Below are 16,405 nucleotides of genomic sequence, written 5' to 3'. Positions count from 1 at the left end.
TGAACTTTAATTAAATTCATTATGAACAACGTTTTTTATTATTATCCTTAAACATTATCCTCTCGTATATAACACTTATATACAATGTTTAAGGTTACATAAATAATCACAGAATTTTTATTTGATATTAATAAAATATTCATAAATATATGCACATAAAATGATGAATAAACTCTTTTATTAATTAAATAATAAATATCCTATTACATCTCATGCTTCTAGGACACTATTCCCAACAAGACCTTCCACATTCTGCCAAACAATTTGGCATGGGGTTAATGAGCTTAATGGTGTATAATAAGGCTTAATGGTGAAAATTGAATTTTCCACGGTTAATGAGCTTAATGGCTTCAGTTTTTCATCATCAAAAACCGAATATAGGTGAGGAAATGTGGTCGGATTCATCTTGAAAAAGTTAACAGTTTTTCTCCATTATAATGTCGATTAATGTGTGTTTAAATACCATTATGGCATGGTGTAACACCCGAATTTTAGAGCCTATATAAAGGTTATTCTCCACATGGACATGACACACACAAAAAAACAGAACTCTCATCTCTACTTTATCTCAGTTTTCTTTCAATTTTTCCTGTAGTTTTTGTAGTTCTGTTTTGTGATAGAGGAAAGGTCCAAGTTCTAGTTCGCTGGACGGTTTTGGTAGTGCTTCGTGCTACCGTCGTTGTCGTTGTATTATGAGAAACAAACATCTAACGTAACCTCAAGCACTAGCCGGAGGAGATGAATATGTTTTAAAAAAAACCTGATTCACGTGTCTCGATATCATTGTCAGTTCGTTTTTCAAGTTAGATAGAAGGTTGAATTTGTGTTATAATAATTTTAATATATTGTTCCTCTAGTATTTTCATATATATTGTTCTTCTTTGTATTATATCTAACAAATACCAAAAAACAGAACTCTCATCTCTACTTTATCTCAGTTTTCTTTCAATTTTTCCTGTAGTTTTTGTAGTTCTGTTTTGTGATAGAGGAAAGGTCCAAGTTCTAGTTCGCTGGACGGTTTTGGTAGTGCTTCGTGCTACCGTCGTTGTCGTTGTATTCTGAGAAACAAACATCTAACGTAACCTCAAGCACTAGCCGGAGGAGATGAATCTGTTTTAAAAAAAACCTGATTCACGTGTCTCGATATCATTGTCAGTTCGTTTTTCAAGTTCGATAGAAGGTTGAATTTGTGTTATAACAATTTTAATATATTGTTCCTCTAGTATTTTCATATATATTGTTCTTCTTTGTATTATATCTAACAAATACCTGGGACAACAAATGTTGTTTGGTGAGTTTTTTGTTTTTATATATTGCTGAAAGAAAACGTTGCTCAAATACATTGATTTCTAAGAATAATTTTTGTTTTTTAAAAATAGACCTGGATTGTAAAAAAAAAAAAAAAAAAAAACAACAGTATTTTTTGTGATAATAATAATAATTATTATTTTGGCTTAACCTTAAGTTTGAACAATGTTGACTTTACCTTGACATTGTTCAACCAATTATAAAATCAAAAGGAAAGAATTAGAATAATGATATTTTATATTCTTAAAAAAAATATTTAAATAAAAAAAACTCATCTACATATTTAAATAAATAAAAAACTCATCTAAAGTTCGCTAATATGCTTAAATAATAATTAGAATATTACACTGAAGTGATAGACCAATAAATCTGAATTAATAAAAAATCTGGAATATGACACGTCCAAGTGATAAGGCTGTTTCTCATCTGTAACTGAATTCAGTTCCTTACATGAAACTATGAAAGTAAGTGGAACTTACGAATTTTAGTACCTGTCGTTTCAAATGGACAAAATTAATTTTCAAAATTCGATCCACACATTAATATCGCGGTGTTAGGGGAACAGAAACTTGACTTACTCCTTTTTTTTTTTTTTTTATAAAAAGAATCATCTTATCTGAAAAAAGAAAAACAGATTTTCATTGTACGGACATTAGGGATTAGTTATCTATTAATCAGTTACCTGAAGTTCAAACTTCAAATTGTAATTTTAAACTCTAAAAAATAAAATGAAAAGACCGAGACCCATATGCTACTTAACAAAATTATAATACTCTCCATTCTCATTTCTTTTCTTCCCTACAGCCTTTTCCTTAATCCCATGGCATTTGAGTCTGAGCGATATCACATTGCCTGATTTGAGATTTTCCAAGTAGACTTTCACTCTGTCAATAGTCTAAAAGGGATTGGATTGGTGTATACCACTTATAGAAGGATTAACTAATGAGTTAGAAATTTCTAGCAAAAAAAAAAAAAAAAAAAAAAGCGATCTAAATTTGGCTTAGAGGATGACTCAAGTAGATGGATATAAATAAATAATAAAATAAACATTATTTATATATAGATAGAGATATAGTGCAAGCAGAAAGAAAAGAAAAGAAAAAGAGACAGACTAAGCCTTGTTTATTTTAACAACAACTCAAATTGTTATTTAGAATTTAAATTAGTGTTTGAAAGAGAAAAATTCAATGACGATTCAAATCATTAACAATTGTCAAGGACAACTCAAATTGTTGATTTTAGAATTTAACTCCCTTCTTAAATTCTAACAATCTGAATTGTTGTCAACAGTCCAATAGTTCTACATTCTATTTTTTCTCTCTTCAATCTCATTCTTAAAAATATCATAACTTTTTCATTTTAATTTCAATTGAGATGATTTTTTTTTAATGTGTTCATAATGAAGAGAGAAAGAAATCCCCACCCATATTACATATTTTTTTAATATCATTTATAATGAAGTTTTATAAGATTGGTTATAAAACTCTAATGACAATTTTCAACACTTTATCCAAACACAATTCGGATTTTATTCCCAATACAAATTATAATTTATTTACATATCTAAACAACATGTTATATCACAATTTGAATCACCACAATTCAAATTCTATAGTACTAACTAAAAAGATTCAAATCTTCACATTCTATAGTACTAACTAAAAAGATTCAAATCTTCACAGTTTAAATTGTTGAACCAAACAAGCCCTAAATTATGAACACATAGACCGACGGTGGTGGTAGCCAAAAGACCAAAAAAAACGTAACCCAAACTATTGTTCACTTTGAGCATTCATGTCTACCAATAAATACTTCACATAATATCCTTAGATATAGAATTTCAAAACTTTTTGCAGGATATAAAATGATCAGGCTTCATTAAAATAAGGTATTGTTTTTGCTAATAGTAACTACAACTCAATTGCAGGTGGGAGAACCTAGTAGAAAATAGCAGTCAACTAAAGATTTGAGCTGGCAACAAGTCAATCACTTCATGATTTCAAATGCTACCATGTGATGGTAAAAATATGTTAATTGTCACTACAACTCAATTACAGGAGGGGAAGCCTAGTGAAAATATCGAGTTAGATCAACTAAAAGATTTGAGATGGAAACAATTCAATCAGTTATCATGATTTCAAATTCTACCATGTGATGGTAAAATTTGAATTCTCGTGTAGCTTCAAGAGAAAAACAATTAAGTAACTCGCTTTTTCTTCTTGCCATGGTTGATGATGAAGTCGTCATCAGAATCACCATCAGAGTTTGCATCTCCAATCTTCCGCTTCTTACTCTGCTTTGGAGGATCTTTGGACTCTGTCGGCTTCTTTTTATTGGAACATAATCGGGAAGATGGAGTCTTCCTCTTGACTCCAGCAGATGCAGTGCTCTTAACAGCTGTTGTCGGGGAACTGAACTTTTGCTGCTGACTTCGCTTCTGCTTCTTCTCAAAAACTTTCTTAGCCTCCGCTTCTGGAAGCAAGCCAGACTCCATCATCCTGCAATTGAATTGAACAGAGTCTCAAAGGAAAGACAATAGAAACAGCTTGAACTTTATCATTATTACCACTGATGAGTACCAATATGATCACTGGAAGGTTTGTCACTAGATCAAGAAGACTGATACACAAAGTAACCACATCTAGCTTTAGCGCTAAACATGTAACTCAAACCAATTGAAGTATTGCCAGGAATGCACTTTGCTAAACATAAATCGCAGGCTAAAATAAAGCGAAAGCATGCTGATCTCCAGAAACAGTGATGGTCGTTGATTGAAGTCAAAGTGAAGTTGCTGACGTGGACCATTAATTGGTTTGGATTAAATAAGGGTTAGGCTGTTTAGTGGTGTATGACTAGTCAATTGCATACGAGACTAATAGCAGAGGAACAACTTGTAATCTGTAGAGATAATTGTAAAGAGAGATTCATGTACCAAGAGTTTTCTGGTATAGCCCGAGAGAAGAAAAAACTGAAGGAAAACAGATTTGAGAATTCTTCTTGTGTACATCAGAGAGCAAGATAGAATCTGTAACTTGGAGCAGTAAAGAAGCTTTTCAGTTTCTTCCAATTTCCTAATGGTGTGAACTGTTTTTGTTCGTGTGTGTTTCTTAATTGTTCTGTTGAGGCATTGATCAAGGGGCATAAATCAAGTAAATCTTTTTATATCTTAATATGACTAAACGGATCTGATAACATGTGAATCATCCACAATGCAAGTGATAGATTCAGAAACTAAACACAGGAAGTGTCTATTGTCGAAATATAAGTCTTCCTTTTCTTTGTCCTTTATCCCTGTAACGTAATTATTATTAGCATAAAGATAAGGCAGTCTCTCTTCGTGCCAAGTGGAGTTTCATATGGTCCTCTTTTAAAGCTTTGGCCTTAAATTCATTCTTTAAAACTTACGACCTAAGAATTCAACCACAATGGTTATTAAATGCTTGTTTCTCTACAGAAGTAGCCATAGGTGTGTGTGTGTGTGAATGTACATGATCCAAACCTTAATTCTCAATCTAGTAGGCATAAACCATTAAGCATTAGCTAAAGGAAATAAAAGGCATATAAAATTTAGTTTTACCAATTATTCCACAAGTTCCTCAAACAACCAAATTCAACTCACAACAAGGAGAAAATAACTAAACACTCACCAGAATTGTGCCATTTCGCTATGTGGAATTTGTTTGTACAACGTCTCGTAGAAAATCCTCAACGGGTCCCTCTGAAAAATCCAGAAAGTTTCAACACAATTACAATAAAAAAAAAAAAAAAAAAAAGAAATGTTATAACATCAATAATCTGACCAAGAAAAAATGAAAGAAGACAATAATACCTCCTCAGGAGTGTCTCGCTTCTGACCAGGCAAATTATAAACTTTCCTCTCCCTCTTCTTCTGCTCCGCAGCAGAACTCTTCTTCTCTTCCTCCTTTCTCTTCTTCTTCTTCAAATCCTTCATCCCAAATCAACACACAAAAACCACACCAATCATTCAAAATTCTCCTACATTCCCCCAAAAACGCAACATTCCTTTAGGCTGTACATAATCTCAAATGCAAAGTAAAGTGAGAGAAAACCTTATCGGGCTTAACGCAGGAGCTCCTCTTGGCAAGGGGCTTTTCATCGTCGTCATCGTCATCGGCATTCTCTTCCTTTTTAACTTTGGTTTCCTTTGAGCGAGCCCTAGTCGGCTTATCGGAATCATAATCTAGGGGCTCTTCTTCCTTCACTTTCGCATTGCTATTCGCCAGTTTCTTCTTGCGGTTCTCCATAATGGAGCTCAGGCTCTTCTCGTCGTCCTCTCCTTCGTCTTTCACCTCCGATTTCATCTTCACCGGCTTCGCGTCCTCCGACGGCATATTTCAAAAAAAAAAAAGGTGAGCTTTGAAGAAAAATACGTTTTCTTTGGTTACAAATTTGTTTTCTTTTTTTTTTTTTATTATTACTATTATTTTTTTGATAATGTCAACGTTTTGATTTTCAATTTAGGAAAAAGCCCTTCGTTTCAAAAGGAAATTGAGACGTTGCCGTCGACGAGACTGTTGTTTTCAAGGAACCCTAGAACCAGCAAGCCATTGTTGTTCAAACTTGGCTTGAGATTCTGAGAAGAATGTCTGCTTATTGGTCCAGATAGCAGATTAGTTGGACACCAGTTTGCCCAATTGGACATTTCTAGGCCCTATTTTTGGCCCATTAACTGAGAATGGTTTCTCCAGGTGCAGATTGAGCCGGGCTTGCGAGATTTACGATCTCTAATGCATGACCGCCGCGTGTCCTGCATTTTGAGGAACAGCGTTTCCAAAAGCGTACAAATCGTTTCATCAGAGATTTCTTTCAAGGGTTTCATTAAAAAAAAAAAAAAAAGACAAGATGTTTCTATTGACCAAAAAAAAAAAAAAAAAAGAGATTAGTTAGTACAAATATATTAAATTTTTTTAACAGTTAAATTTATACATTTTTTAATTTTTATGTGATTTTATATAAATTTAATAAATAAAAAATTTAACTTATTAGTATATTAACGTATTAAAAAATATCAAAAGAAAAAGAAAAAGTGATCTAATAAATTCTAGTTCAAGTAAAAGTGATCCAATAAATTCTAGTTCAAGTACAACTAACGAACGTCTAATTAAGCAATGCTTTCAAGTTCACGTTACCCTCTCTTAACAAGTGGGACGGAAAATAAGAAGAGGGTAGAAAAAAAAAATCCATGTCAGGAATAATATTTTCAATATGAAAAGGTATAGGGTGCGTTTAGAATTGATTTTAAAGCGTTTTTATTTTTTGTACGAAAATGAAAATGAAAACGTTTTCATTTTCATTTTTGAATTATTTCTGAAAATGCGTTTGGTAGTTTTATTTATAGATTGATTTCAGTTTTAAAAAAACTGAAACTGCGTTTGGTGGTTTCATTTTTGAATACATGTAATAATATTTAATATATTAAATAAATAATAATTGAATCACAAATAAAAACACTAATAATTAATAAAATATGAAAATTACAATATTAGCTTAAATTATTGTCGCCTATACGAATCCCACATTTGATTAGCTAGATGATCCCTAAAATTAACCATGTAATTACGTTGTTGCCGACCACCCATTTCATATGTTTCTGCTTCTTGTGCATCCATACTATGTTGTTGTTCCTGTTGCCCTTCTTGTTCTCCCTCAATATCTTCTACGGGCAAATCGACCTCATATTGTCTAAATAGAGGATCATCTCGCGTGTGCATCTTAATTAAATTGTGGATCACACAACAAGTTATTGGTATAACATTTTGTCTTGGCATCCAATAATTGGTCATATGCCTAAGAATTTTAAACATTACTTTCAAGACCCCAAAGCACCTCTCTATGCAATTACGCAGTGAAGAGTGATAATAATTGAATAACTCTTGTGGTCCTGTTGGTTGACCACCATTTCTAAACTGTTGAATATGGTACCTTTGACCGCGAAATGGTGCCAAAAAGCCCTGCGTGTTGCTGTAACGGGAATCCACAACGTAATATATGAGTTATGATTAATTTAAAATTATTTGTCATATTAGTAGTTTATGAGCATAGTCAGATTGTACCTTAAATCATGGCCAGTACTTAGGGTTGTGTTGAATCTCTGGGGGGACAATGTTCATATTTGGTAGTTTTATAACATTACCATCTAACGCAGACAATGCGGTAAGCATATTATCAAAATGCCGGTGTACTGTCTCTCCAGAATGACAAAATCTATCTTGTATCTCTCTATTGCGATCTGAGTGAGCAACCGTTCTTAAGAACATCATTAGAGATTCTTCTGCTGAAATACTTGAAGAAGGTAGTAGATTGCGACCTCAAATTAACTGAACAATTGCTTCGAACGTGTTTCGATGCATACGACACATTTCAAACAAATTTTCGGGATGTCCATGTAATTGTTCTAAAACATATTCTCGTCCTGTTAACGCAGAATTACGACGAGGTTGCCTAGTTCGTCTGTTTCCAATCGACATCAATAATTGGATATAATGTTGTGGTTGTTCATCATCATCTGATGACTGGAGAAAGTCAACAGCTCTGGCATCATTCTCACTATCTGAATCCATATTAACCTAAAAAATGAACCAAGACTGGAACTAATCAAACATCCATATAACATTAACTAATCAAACGAAGAACTCCAATGTAATTCAATCCGACTAAAAACAAATAACAAAGTCTAACAAACACAAGTCCAAGAGGAAAATCTGTTGTACATGCTCAACAATACTTAAAAAAAAAAACATACGTCCGAGAGGAAACAAATAAAGAAAACAACACAATAATCATTTAAACTACATGCTTTGAATCCATGAAAGATGACGACAAGCGGGCATTTGCACAAACATCCTCCTAAGGGAAATGTCAACCGCTAACTGGTGCGCTGCCTTAGTATACACATTGTTGTCTAAATACTCCCCATACTCATTCAGCAAATACATACAGGTTTCAATACATGTAGTTGGATCCTCTTTCTGAGCCTAGGCTAATGCCATAGTACGGGCTTGCCTATCAGCTAAATATTGCTGAAACAAATCAACCTTTTGAACATATGTCTCACTACGTAGGGTAGCACTCTTTGCCAAAGCCTCTATAGCCGCGTCAACTGCACTGTTGTTCTTGCCCTTCTTCTTGGATCGAGTAGTAGAACCCTGAGACCATCTGTTTCTATTGTCTTCTGCACCCCGGACTTCATCCGAGTCCCCTGTACCCTTCTCCACCTCTTCCGGTTGTGTGGCCGCCCTTTTCGCCGCATTCAAAACATTAATGACAGTATGTGCATTCATTGACCCATGTCCAGTAGCAATAGTCCCAAAAAAAATCTGTGAAAGTTTGGCAAAGTTCTGCAAATCCCCTTTCTTGAATTTCTTACCCTCAGGATGTTTTTGACATTATAAAGAAAACAAGAGTAAATACTCATGTGCAATCCAAACACCAATTCAACTCCTTAATATAACATAAGATGTTAATGCTCAAAACTTACCGACACATATGAATCCCATACTTCTTTTTCAGCTGTGACAGTGTTAGCCTCAGAATCCCAACCAAACCCTGTTGTTTCAATTAATGCCTTAAACTCCCTCGTGCTACGTCAAAGCCTATTCCACTTTGCTTTAAGCTGGTCTGACGTGAAATGCTTACCAAACTTAAGTGCTATTTCATTAGCAATTTTCATTCACATTTTTTTGTCCAGAGTGGATGTTTGCATCCCAATTTTTTACTATTCGAATATCAGTTATACATAAAAATCCTCAATTGCGGCCGGCCATTTCGTATTATCGTCCTTATCACACATCTAAAATAACACTTTCATCATTAAAATAAATGTCAATTTGTAAAGTATATACACACACACACGCAGGGTCTGATGGGGGCTGATAATCAGCCCCCAATGGGGCTGATGGGGGATGATAAATCAGGCCCCCATCAGGGCTGATAATCAGCCCCCATTGGGGCTGATGGGGACTGATGTTTAGCCCTCAATGGGGCTGATGGGGGCTGATTAATCAGCCCCCATCGGGGCTGATAGGGGCTGATGGGGGCTGATTTTCATCCCCATTGGGGCTGATGGGGGCTGAAATCAGCCCCTGATGGGGGTTGAAATCAACCCCCATTGGGGCTCATGGGGGCTAATTGTCAACCCCCATCAGGGCTGAAATCAGCCCCCATTGGGGCTGATGGGGACTGATGTTTAGCCCTCAATGGGGCTGATGGGGGCTGATTAATCAGCCCCCATCGGGGCTGATAGGGGCTGATGGGGGCTGATTTTCATCCCCATTGGGGCTGATGGGGGCTGAAATCAGCCCCTGATGGGGGTTGAAATCAACCCCCATTGGGGCTCATGGGGGCTAATTGTCAACCCCCATCAGGGCTGAAATCAGCCCCCATTGGGGCTGATGGGGGCTGATTATTAGCCTTATCAGGACTGATAATCAGCCCCCATTAGGGCTGATAGGGGCTGATTATCAGCACCCATGGAGGCTGATAATCAGCCCCCATTGGGGCTCATGGGGGCTGATTATCAGCCCCCATTGGGGCCTCCCAGGTCAGCCCCAATGGGAGGCCCCCAGGGGCTGATTCAGCCCCAACGGGGGCCTCCTAAGGGCTGATTCAGCTCCCATTGGGGCTGATTATCAGCCCCCATTAGGGGCTGATTATCAGCCCCCCTAAACCTCCCATTGGAAAAAAAAGGGAAAAAAATTTAGCAACTCAGATAATCAAAAAATTAGACAAAATACTAACCAAATCAAACGGAAATCAACCGATTTCATTGAGTATATCATGTCAAAATCATTATAAAAAAACCCATAAAAAAACAACCAAATCAGGTAAAAAAACTCTAAAATCAGCTAAAAAGACTCAACCAACTCAGGCGGGAAGGAAACCAAATCAGAAAACGAATAACTCGGTGAGAAGAGCCATACCTGGGTGAGAAGAGGCCGAGACGAGAATGGCAAGAACGGAGGAAACCGGAGGAGCCCCAACGGAGAAATCTCAGGCGAGAAGGAAACCAGAGAAAACGAATCCAGCGAGAAGAACGGAGGAGGTCAGCTGGCAAGAAGGCTGAAGTATCTGGGCTGAAGAATGGCTGAAGCAGAAAAAAAAAACTCAGACGGGGGAGGCTGAAGCAGAAAATAGGAGAGAAAAGGAAGAAAACGAAAAGGGAGAAAACATGTTTTTTTTTTCGTTTTCTGATTTCCACAAAAAGACAAACGTTTTTGTTTTTGTTTTTTAAAAAAACTTGCACCAAACGCGTTTTTAACACCCGTTTTCAATTTTTTTGCTTCGAAATGCGTGGAAAATGGAAATGGAAACAGAAACAAACAGGCCCGTAGTTTTTGTTTCGTAAAATAGAAAATATGCATCTATTTTTTTTGTTCTACTAATGTCTCCTATAGTAGTTATTTTATATTCTTAATTTTTTTGAGAAAATTTTGTATTCTTAATTTTATGCAACATTTTCTATTCCATTTTCTTTGTAAAATTAAAAGAATTTAAAAGTAATCGGTTCTATAAATATTCTAATTACTTCCTTCTCAATTTCCTCTCTAACAAATGACCTAACATTCTCTTCTCTACGTTCATTAATCATATCCTTCAAAATGGTGGAATGATTTTTTTACCTAAAAGAAAGAGGGGGATAATTTTCTAAAAGAATAAGTAAGAATTAGGACTCATTTGGAATAGTTTATACTTGTACTTTTAAGTAGTAGAAGAAAATAAAGTTAAGACTTTTTTATTAGTGTTTAGATAGCGACTGAAAAAATACTTTTATATCTAAGAAGAATTTTTGAACATATTTTAATAAAAAAAAGATATAGATGAGATATTTAATTTATTATTCACAAATAAAATATTAAAAAAGTAAATAAAAAACTTTTCATAAGTACTTTTATCATAAACACTAATGAAATGACTTGTTATAAAAAAATTTAAAAAATTAAAAATACTTTAAAATTGTCAATCTTAACAGATTTAAAAGAGGCTTTTAAACTAAATAAATCAAATGCAGTTGTTATAAAAAAATTTAAAAAATTAAAAATACTTTAAAATTGTCAATCTAAACAGATTTAAAAGAGGCTTTTAAACTAAATAAATCAAATGCAGTTTTTTTTTTTCAGCAAATCTAAAGGGCCCTTAGTGGATAACACCGTATCAAAAACTTTAGAGAAAAGCTCCCATATGAATAGTTGCAAGAAATAGAAGTAGCTAGGAATATATTCCCTCCTCTTTGTGCGTCTTTTACAACGGCATATGGCAATTCTTCATAAAAACCTTCTCCAAAAAAGAATTCCTCATAGAAAGTTTAGGATATATCTCGTTCATTTCGCTTATTTGAGTTTACAATTCGAGTTTTATTACAGTAAAAAACTCTCACAAACAATCACATCTAACTTTTTTACTACAGTAAAAAGCTCTCACATAAAATCACATATCAACTCGAATTAAAAATTCAAATCAGCGAACTAAACGGGCCTAATATATTCACTATTTCGGCATCAATCCCAACCAAATTGGTGCAAAGTTAAAGGTCGGTTGTGAATAGAGATTTTCTGAATCTCTAGACCCAGAATTTATGCCAAAGCAACACACAAATGACAAATCCATTAATATATCAATCACAGCATCACATCATTACCTTCCCTATATATATATCATACCCTCCACTTTGAACAAAAAGAAAACCATAACAAGCGTAAAGAAGGCAACAAGAGAGAAAAAAATGGGTTGGTTAATAAGGGAAGATAGAAGCGGTTCGTCATGGAAGCTTGGTTGGACAGAACGAACTCTTGCCTCGTTAACTGCACCACCTCTTCCTCTGTTGGCAATCGTCGGAATCGTTGTCGTTTTGCTGTCCGTTTCCTCTTACGCAAACTACAAGTCTCAGATGCAGAAGACGGTTATCGGGTTCAGGCTTTTCCTCCTGTTGTTGCCGTTGGTTCTGATCTTTGTGGCCCACTCGGTGACCAAATACGGCACCGTTTTGGTGGTGAGGCCGAGGACAAAGCATGAAGCGGTCTCGGAAGGCGGCGGGACTCCGTGGGGCGTGGTGGTTCTGTTGGTTGTGCTTGCGGTGTTGATCTCTTACCAGTCTTATTTTCAGTCCAAGTGGTGGCCTCCTATTTGGGGCTCCTACTAGTTTTTTTTTGGCATGATGATATAAAAGTGTCAAATTTGTGTTAGTTGCGTTTAAATAGTTTATTACAGATTAACAGATAAAGCTACTATTTTCAGTTTCTGTTTGATCGGATGAGTAGTAACTACTTTTTTTAGTGAGAGATGTTAATTATGATTTACTAGTTCAGACTCACCGGCACTCAATGAGATGTTAAATATGATTTACTAGTTAACTTGTCGACCTAAGTTGTTTCCTATTTAACTTTTATTTTGACTAGTGCTTTAAATTTCTGTGTTGATGTTAGAACAAATATCAAGCTCACATGTTCTGATAACTTTTATAAAAAAAAAAAAAAAAAAAAAAGGTTTATATGGTCCTTTTCTAGTTTTTTTATATATTTTTTATTTAGTTCAAAATATAGTAGAGAAATAACATTAAGATTAAAATATTAATTCTTAGGGAATAACATTAGTTTTTCTGTTTTGCTAGTAAGGAAAAACATTAGTTATTTCCAATATCCCACGTTCCACGAGTCTCTGTGGGAACTGTAATTAAAACATAACTTTCAAGCAAAAAAAAAAAAAAAAGGAAAAAAAAAAGAAAGGGTCCTCTCAAAACTTATGAGTAAACTTTTTCAAAAAAAGAAAAAAAAATCTAAAATTGGATCGGCCGATGGAAAAATTGAACAAATAAATAAAAGGAATGGAACATTTGCTTACAAAAAATACCATGACCATAAACGAGAGGATACGGTTATTCTTAGAGAGAGGAAAAATTACAGGGTAGAGTTCTAAAGACACGTTACAGTTTCAGAGGAAACAAAAGAATTACTATGCTGTCTTGCAGATGTCCAGATGAGAAATCCAGAATCAAGAAAGATAATAATACAATCTAACAAATAAAAAAAAGATTAAAAATTAAAAATTAAATATATACATTCCTGACTCTGCTATTTAGAAAACGCTAGCGTTGGGCCATAATCGCACACGAGGAGATGGGTTCTTCAATTTGGGAACTTTAAATGAGGTTGATAACAACTTTGGACTCTCTGTCACTGACATGGATGCAACATCACCCCCCTTTCTCTTTGATCTTCTTCTACCACCCTGGGCATCAAGAAAATATCATGTAAAACATCAAGTTTGATCCATTAATGCGTCAATTTACAAACAATTATATAGAATTCTTCAAGTCAAATAAATCAAGAAGACTAATTAGAGACGCCAACACAGTAGTAAGATAAACTTTTAAGGGAAAAAAAGAAAAAGAAAAAGCGACACGATAATTTTCGGTACCTTTTCAATGTCCTCTATAGAATTCTGAGCTTGCCCAGCAGATGATTCTTTCCTCGATATAATGCTTCTGTTGGAAGGCCCTAAAACAGGTGTAACAGCGCAACTTCTGGACTTTCTCAGCAAATCCAATTCCTGTGAGAGTCTACTAGTTTCATCCTTGAATTTGTTTGACTCTTCCCTCATCTTAGTCAATTGGCTTGTTAATCTGGCAATTCTGTCGTCCTTTTCATCATTTGATGAAGGTCCTTTCCTGTTTGTGAAAAGCAAATCCAATTCCTGTGAGAGTCTACTAGTTTCATCCTTGAATTTGTTTGACTCTTCGCTCATCTTAGTCAATTGGCTTGTTAATCTGGCAATTCTGTCGTCCTTTTCATCATTTGATGACTGTAATTCCTCCATACCGGCAATAAGTTTTTGAACCTTCTCCTCTGCTTGTTCGACTTCAGAACTCTTTCTCTTTAGTTTATTTGCACAGTCAGTTTCCAGAATTTTGTATTGGTTCCACACAAATTTTTTCTCTGCCACGAGTGCAGATACCTCGGCGTCCTTTTCCAAAGCAAACTTGTTGTATTCCTGCTTTAGTCTCCTTAGTTCACTTTCTAGATTTTCAGAATGCTGCTCTACGTTCTTGGTATTTGAAGAAGATCTTCTATTGCTGTCTCTGCCCCCATTCTGTAAACACTAAAAAGTTCATAACAATCTTTCGGCAGATTGTTGCCGTACAAAATTTATTTGGAAGCTTGGACACATACCTTTGGATCAGAGCCTTTCTTAGATAATAAATCAAGCAACCCTTTAAAATCTTCCAACTCAGTTTCTGCGTATGCTGCAAATCATGGAGCATAAGAAGATTGATAAATGGTGAATACTGAAGTGAAAACAAAAGTATATTCCCCCAAATCCACGAGAGCCCTATTAGTGTGGTTTCTATTTGAATAACATTGCAAAATAATGCTTCTATAAAAGGTGGATAAGTTATGGAATACGGAACAGGTAGACTATGAAGAAGCAAGTTAATTATTTTTGTCCCATTTCAAAGTATTTACAAATTTACCCACCTTCTATTGAAATATGATCTAAAACCCACAGAAAAAATAGGTGTTCTATGGACATCAACTCTTTAGGTTTAATACTTAACTACCTATTCCCACCACATCATAACAAAGATAAAAAAGAGAATGAATACGTCATAAACAGGGATTTGTATGCGCTTTCTTGAAAAGTAACTCTTATTTCTGATTCAATTTCAAGCCAACTTATTTATGTTTCAATTTTAGGCCATAACACTCCAACAATTCAACCCTGAGTTTTCTTCATGCTCTTTCCTTTTAAAGATGAAATTCGTGGAAACTAAACAATAAGATGTCAATTTAAACAAAAAGTCAAGAAAAATCCTTTCAGATTGAAAACGCATCAATGAAGGTAGAAGACCAACCTAGTCTCAATTTGTTAAGATACGCATCTTTTTGCTTCAAACCCATGACCAATTCCGACTTGGCGGCCTCAAGCGAGGCTGCCATATCTTGAACTACCAAATCCCCCTTCACCTGCATGACAAATTACGACCAAAAAAGCCGTCAATTTTCAGAAAACCCTAAAACGGTACGATTCCCAAAACCCTAAATTTCGATTCCAAAAAGGGAAATTGATGAAATTTACCTGAGCGACTTGCTCTTCGAAGAGGCGAACATCGGAGACCCATCGGTCGTGTTGCATTCGGATGCGATCTTTGAGGAGTTTCCGTTCTTTGGCGAGCGTCTCGAGCTGCACTTGTTGGGTCTGCAACATCTTCACCAGACCGTTAAAAATTCTGTTCCAATTTTGACGATCCGAGGAAGCTTTTGACCCTCGATCCGTTCCCATTCTGAAATCACAGTGTATTTTTCCAAGAATCGCAGTAGATTAAGAAGAAGATAGATTGAGAAGAAGAAGAAGAAGAAGAATGCTTCTTCCCAGAGAGCAAACGAAAATAAGACCGTTGTAGGATGCGAGGGTTTTTCTTTTTTTTAAATATCAAACGGTCGACCAGTGTTGAAAGTTCGGGTTAGCGGGCTGCCCGAAACCCGAATTTTTTCGGGCAAGCCCATCTCCCGCCCGCCCAAGCTAGATTTTCGGGTTCGGGTTCGGGCAGCCCGAATTTGACACTAACTCTCTTGCCCGCCGCCGTCTAACCGTCCTATACCGCCGTCCGCCGGAATTGCCCGACCCGAAAATAAGCCCGAAAACCCAAATTTTGCCTGAAGCCCGAGTTGCCCGATTTTCCCAAAACCGCCCGAAAATTTTAGTTGCTACAAATTAGGGCATTCCAAATAAGCCCGAAAACCCAAATTTTGCCCGAAGCCCGAGTTGCCCGATTTTCCCAAAACCGCCCGAAAATTTTAGTTGCTACAAATTAGGGCATTCCGAGAATTGAACTCGGGACCTCTCACACCCAAAGCAAGAATCATACCACTAGACCCAATGCCCATATTTGTTATTTAAATTTTTTACTTTTTAATTAAGGTAAACACATAATTCCTTAATAGAAAGAGCAAATTCCTATTTTAGCAGTTTAATATTTCAGTTTTCACATTCTTGACCCTTTTTTATAATCAATCACATGATAAAATGATTCCTCAAAAAACAATATACACAAGGAAAGAAACACATTGCCATCACGTTTTTATTA

At 35.5% G+C, this 16,405-nt stretch overlaps 3 protein-coding genes across 3 annotated transcripts; 1 reads left to right on the top strand and 2 right to left on the bottom strand.

Annotated features, from left to right (window-relative positions):
• Nucleotides 1–3,166: 3,166 nt before the first annotated feature.
• On the bottom strand, nt 3,167–5,908 carry LOC21399127 (translation initiation factor IF-2). The gene is made up of 4 exons (XM_010106154.2): nt 5,379–5,908; nt 5,138–5,254; nt 4,956–5,026; nt 3,167–3,806 (listed from the first exon to the last, which is right to left on the bottom strand). The coding sequence occupies exons 1-4, from the start codon at nt 5,658–5,660 to the stop codon at nt 3,506–3,508; spliced, it is 771 nt and encodes a 256-aa protein (XP_010104456.1). The 5' UTR covers nt 5,661–5,908; the 3' UTR covers nt 3,167–3,505.
• Nucleotides 5,909–12,046: 6,138 nt separating this feature from the next.
• LOC21399126 lies at nt 12,047–12,463 on the top strand. The gene has a single exon (XM_010106153.1). It carries the CDS (start codon nt 12,047–12,049, stop codon nt 12,461–12,463), a length of 417 nt encoding a protein of 138 aa, XP_010104455.1.
• Nucleotides 12,464–13,194: 731 nt separating this feature from the next.
• LOC21399125 lies at nt 13,195–15,702 on the bottom strand. The gene is made up of 5 exons (XM_010106152.2): nt 15,397–15,702; nt 15,173–15,284; nt 14,490–14,563; nt 13,738–14,409; nt 13,195–13,548 (listed from the first exon to the last, which is right to left on the bottom strand). Exons 1-5 carry the CDS (start codon nt 15,598–15,600, stop codon nt 13,396–13,398), a joined length of 1,215 nt encoding a protein of 404 aa, XP_010104454.1. The 5' UTR covers nt 15,601–15,702; the 3' UTR covers nt 13,195–13,395.
• Nucleotides 15,703–16,405: the final 703 nt, after the last annotated feature.

Source organism: Morus notabilis, unplaced genomic scaffold, assembly GCF_000414095.1.
Source record: "Morus notabilis unplaced genomic scaffold, ASM41409v2 Scaffold550, whole genome shotgun sequence".
Lineage (NCBI taxonomy): Eukaryota > Viridiplantae > Streptophyta > Magnoliopsida > Rosales > Moraceae > Morus > Morus notabilis.
Note: the sequence above shows the minus strand (reverse complement) of the source record. Positions and strands in the feature narration are given on the sequence as shown.

Coding starts and splice junctions, on each gene's coding strand:
- LOC21399127 (XM_010106154.2), bottom strand. CDS start 5,660: ATGCCGTCGGAGGACGCGAAGCCGGTGAAGATGAAATCGGAGGTGAAA. Junction 5,255..5,378: donor CCTGCGTTAAGCCCGATAAG/GTTTTCTCTCAC, acceptor TTTGGGATGAAG/GATTTGAAGAAGAAGAAGAG. Junction 3,807..4,955: donor AGCGAAATGGCACAATTCTG/GTGAGTGTTTAG, acceptor ATTCAATTGCAG/GATGATGGAGTCTGGCTTGC.
- LOC21399126 (XM_010106153.1), top strand. CDS start 12,047: ATGGGTTGGTTAATAAGGGAAGATAGAAGCGGTTCGTCATGGAAGCTT.
- LOC21399125 (XM_010106152.2), bottom strand. CDS start 15,600: ATGGGAACGGATCGAGGGTCAAAAGCTTCCTCGGATCGTCAAAATTGG. Junction 14,564..15,172: donor TCTTAACAAATTGAGACTAG/GTTGGTCTTCTA, acceptor CATGATTTGCAG/CATACGCAGAAACTGAGTTG. Junction 14,410..14,489: donor AGAAAGGCTCTGATCCAAAG/GTATGTGTCCAA, acceptor TAGTGTTTACAG/AATGGGGGCAGAGACAGCAA.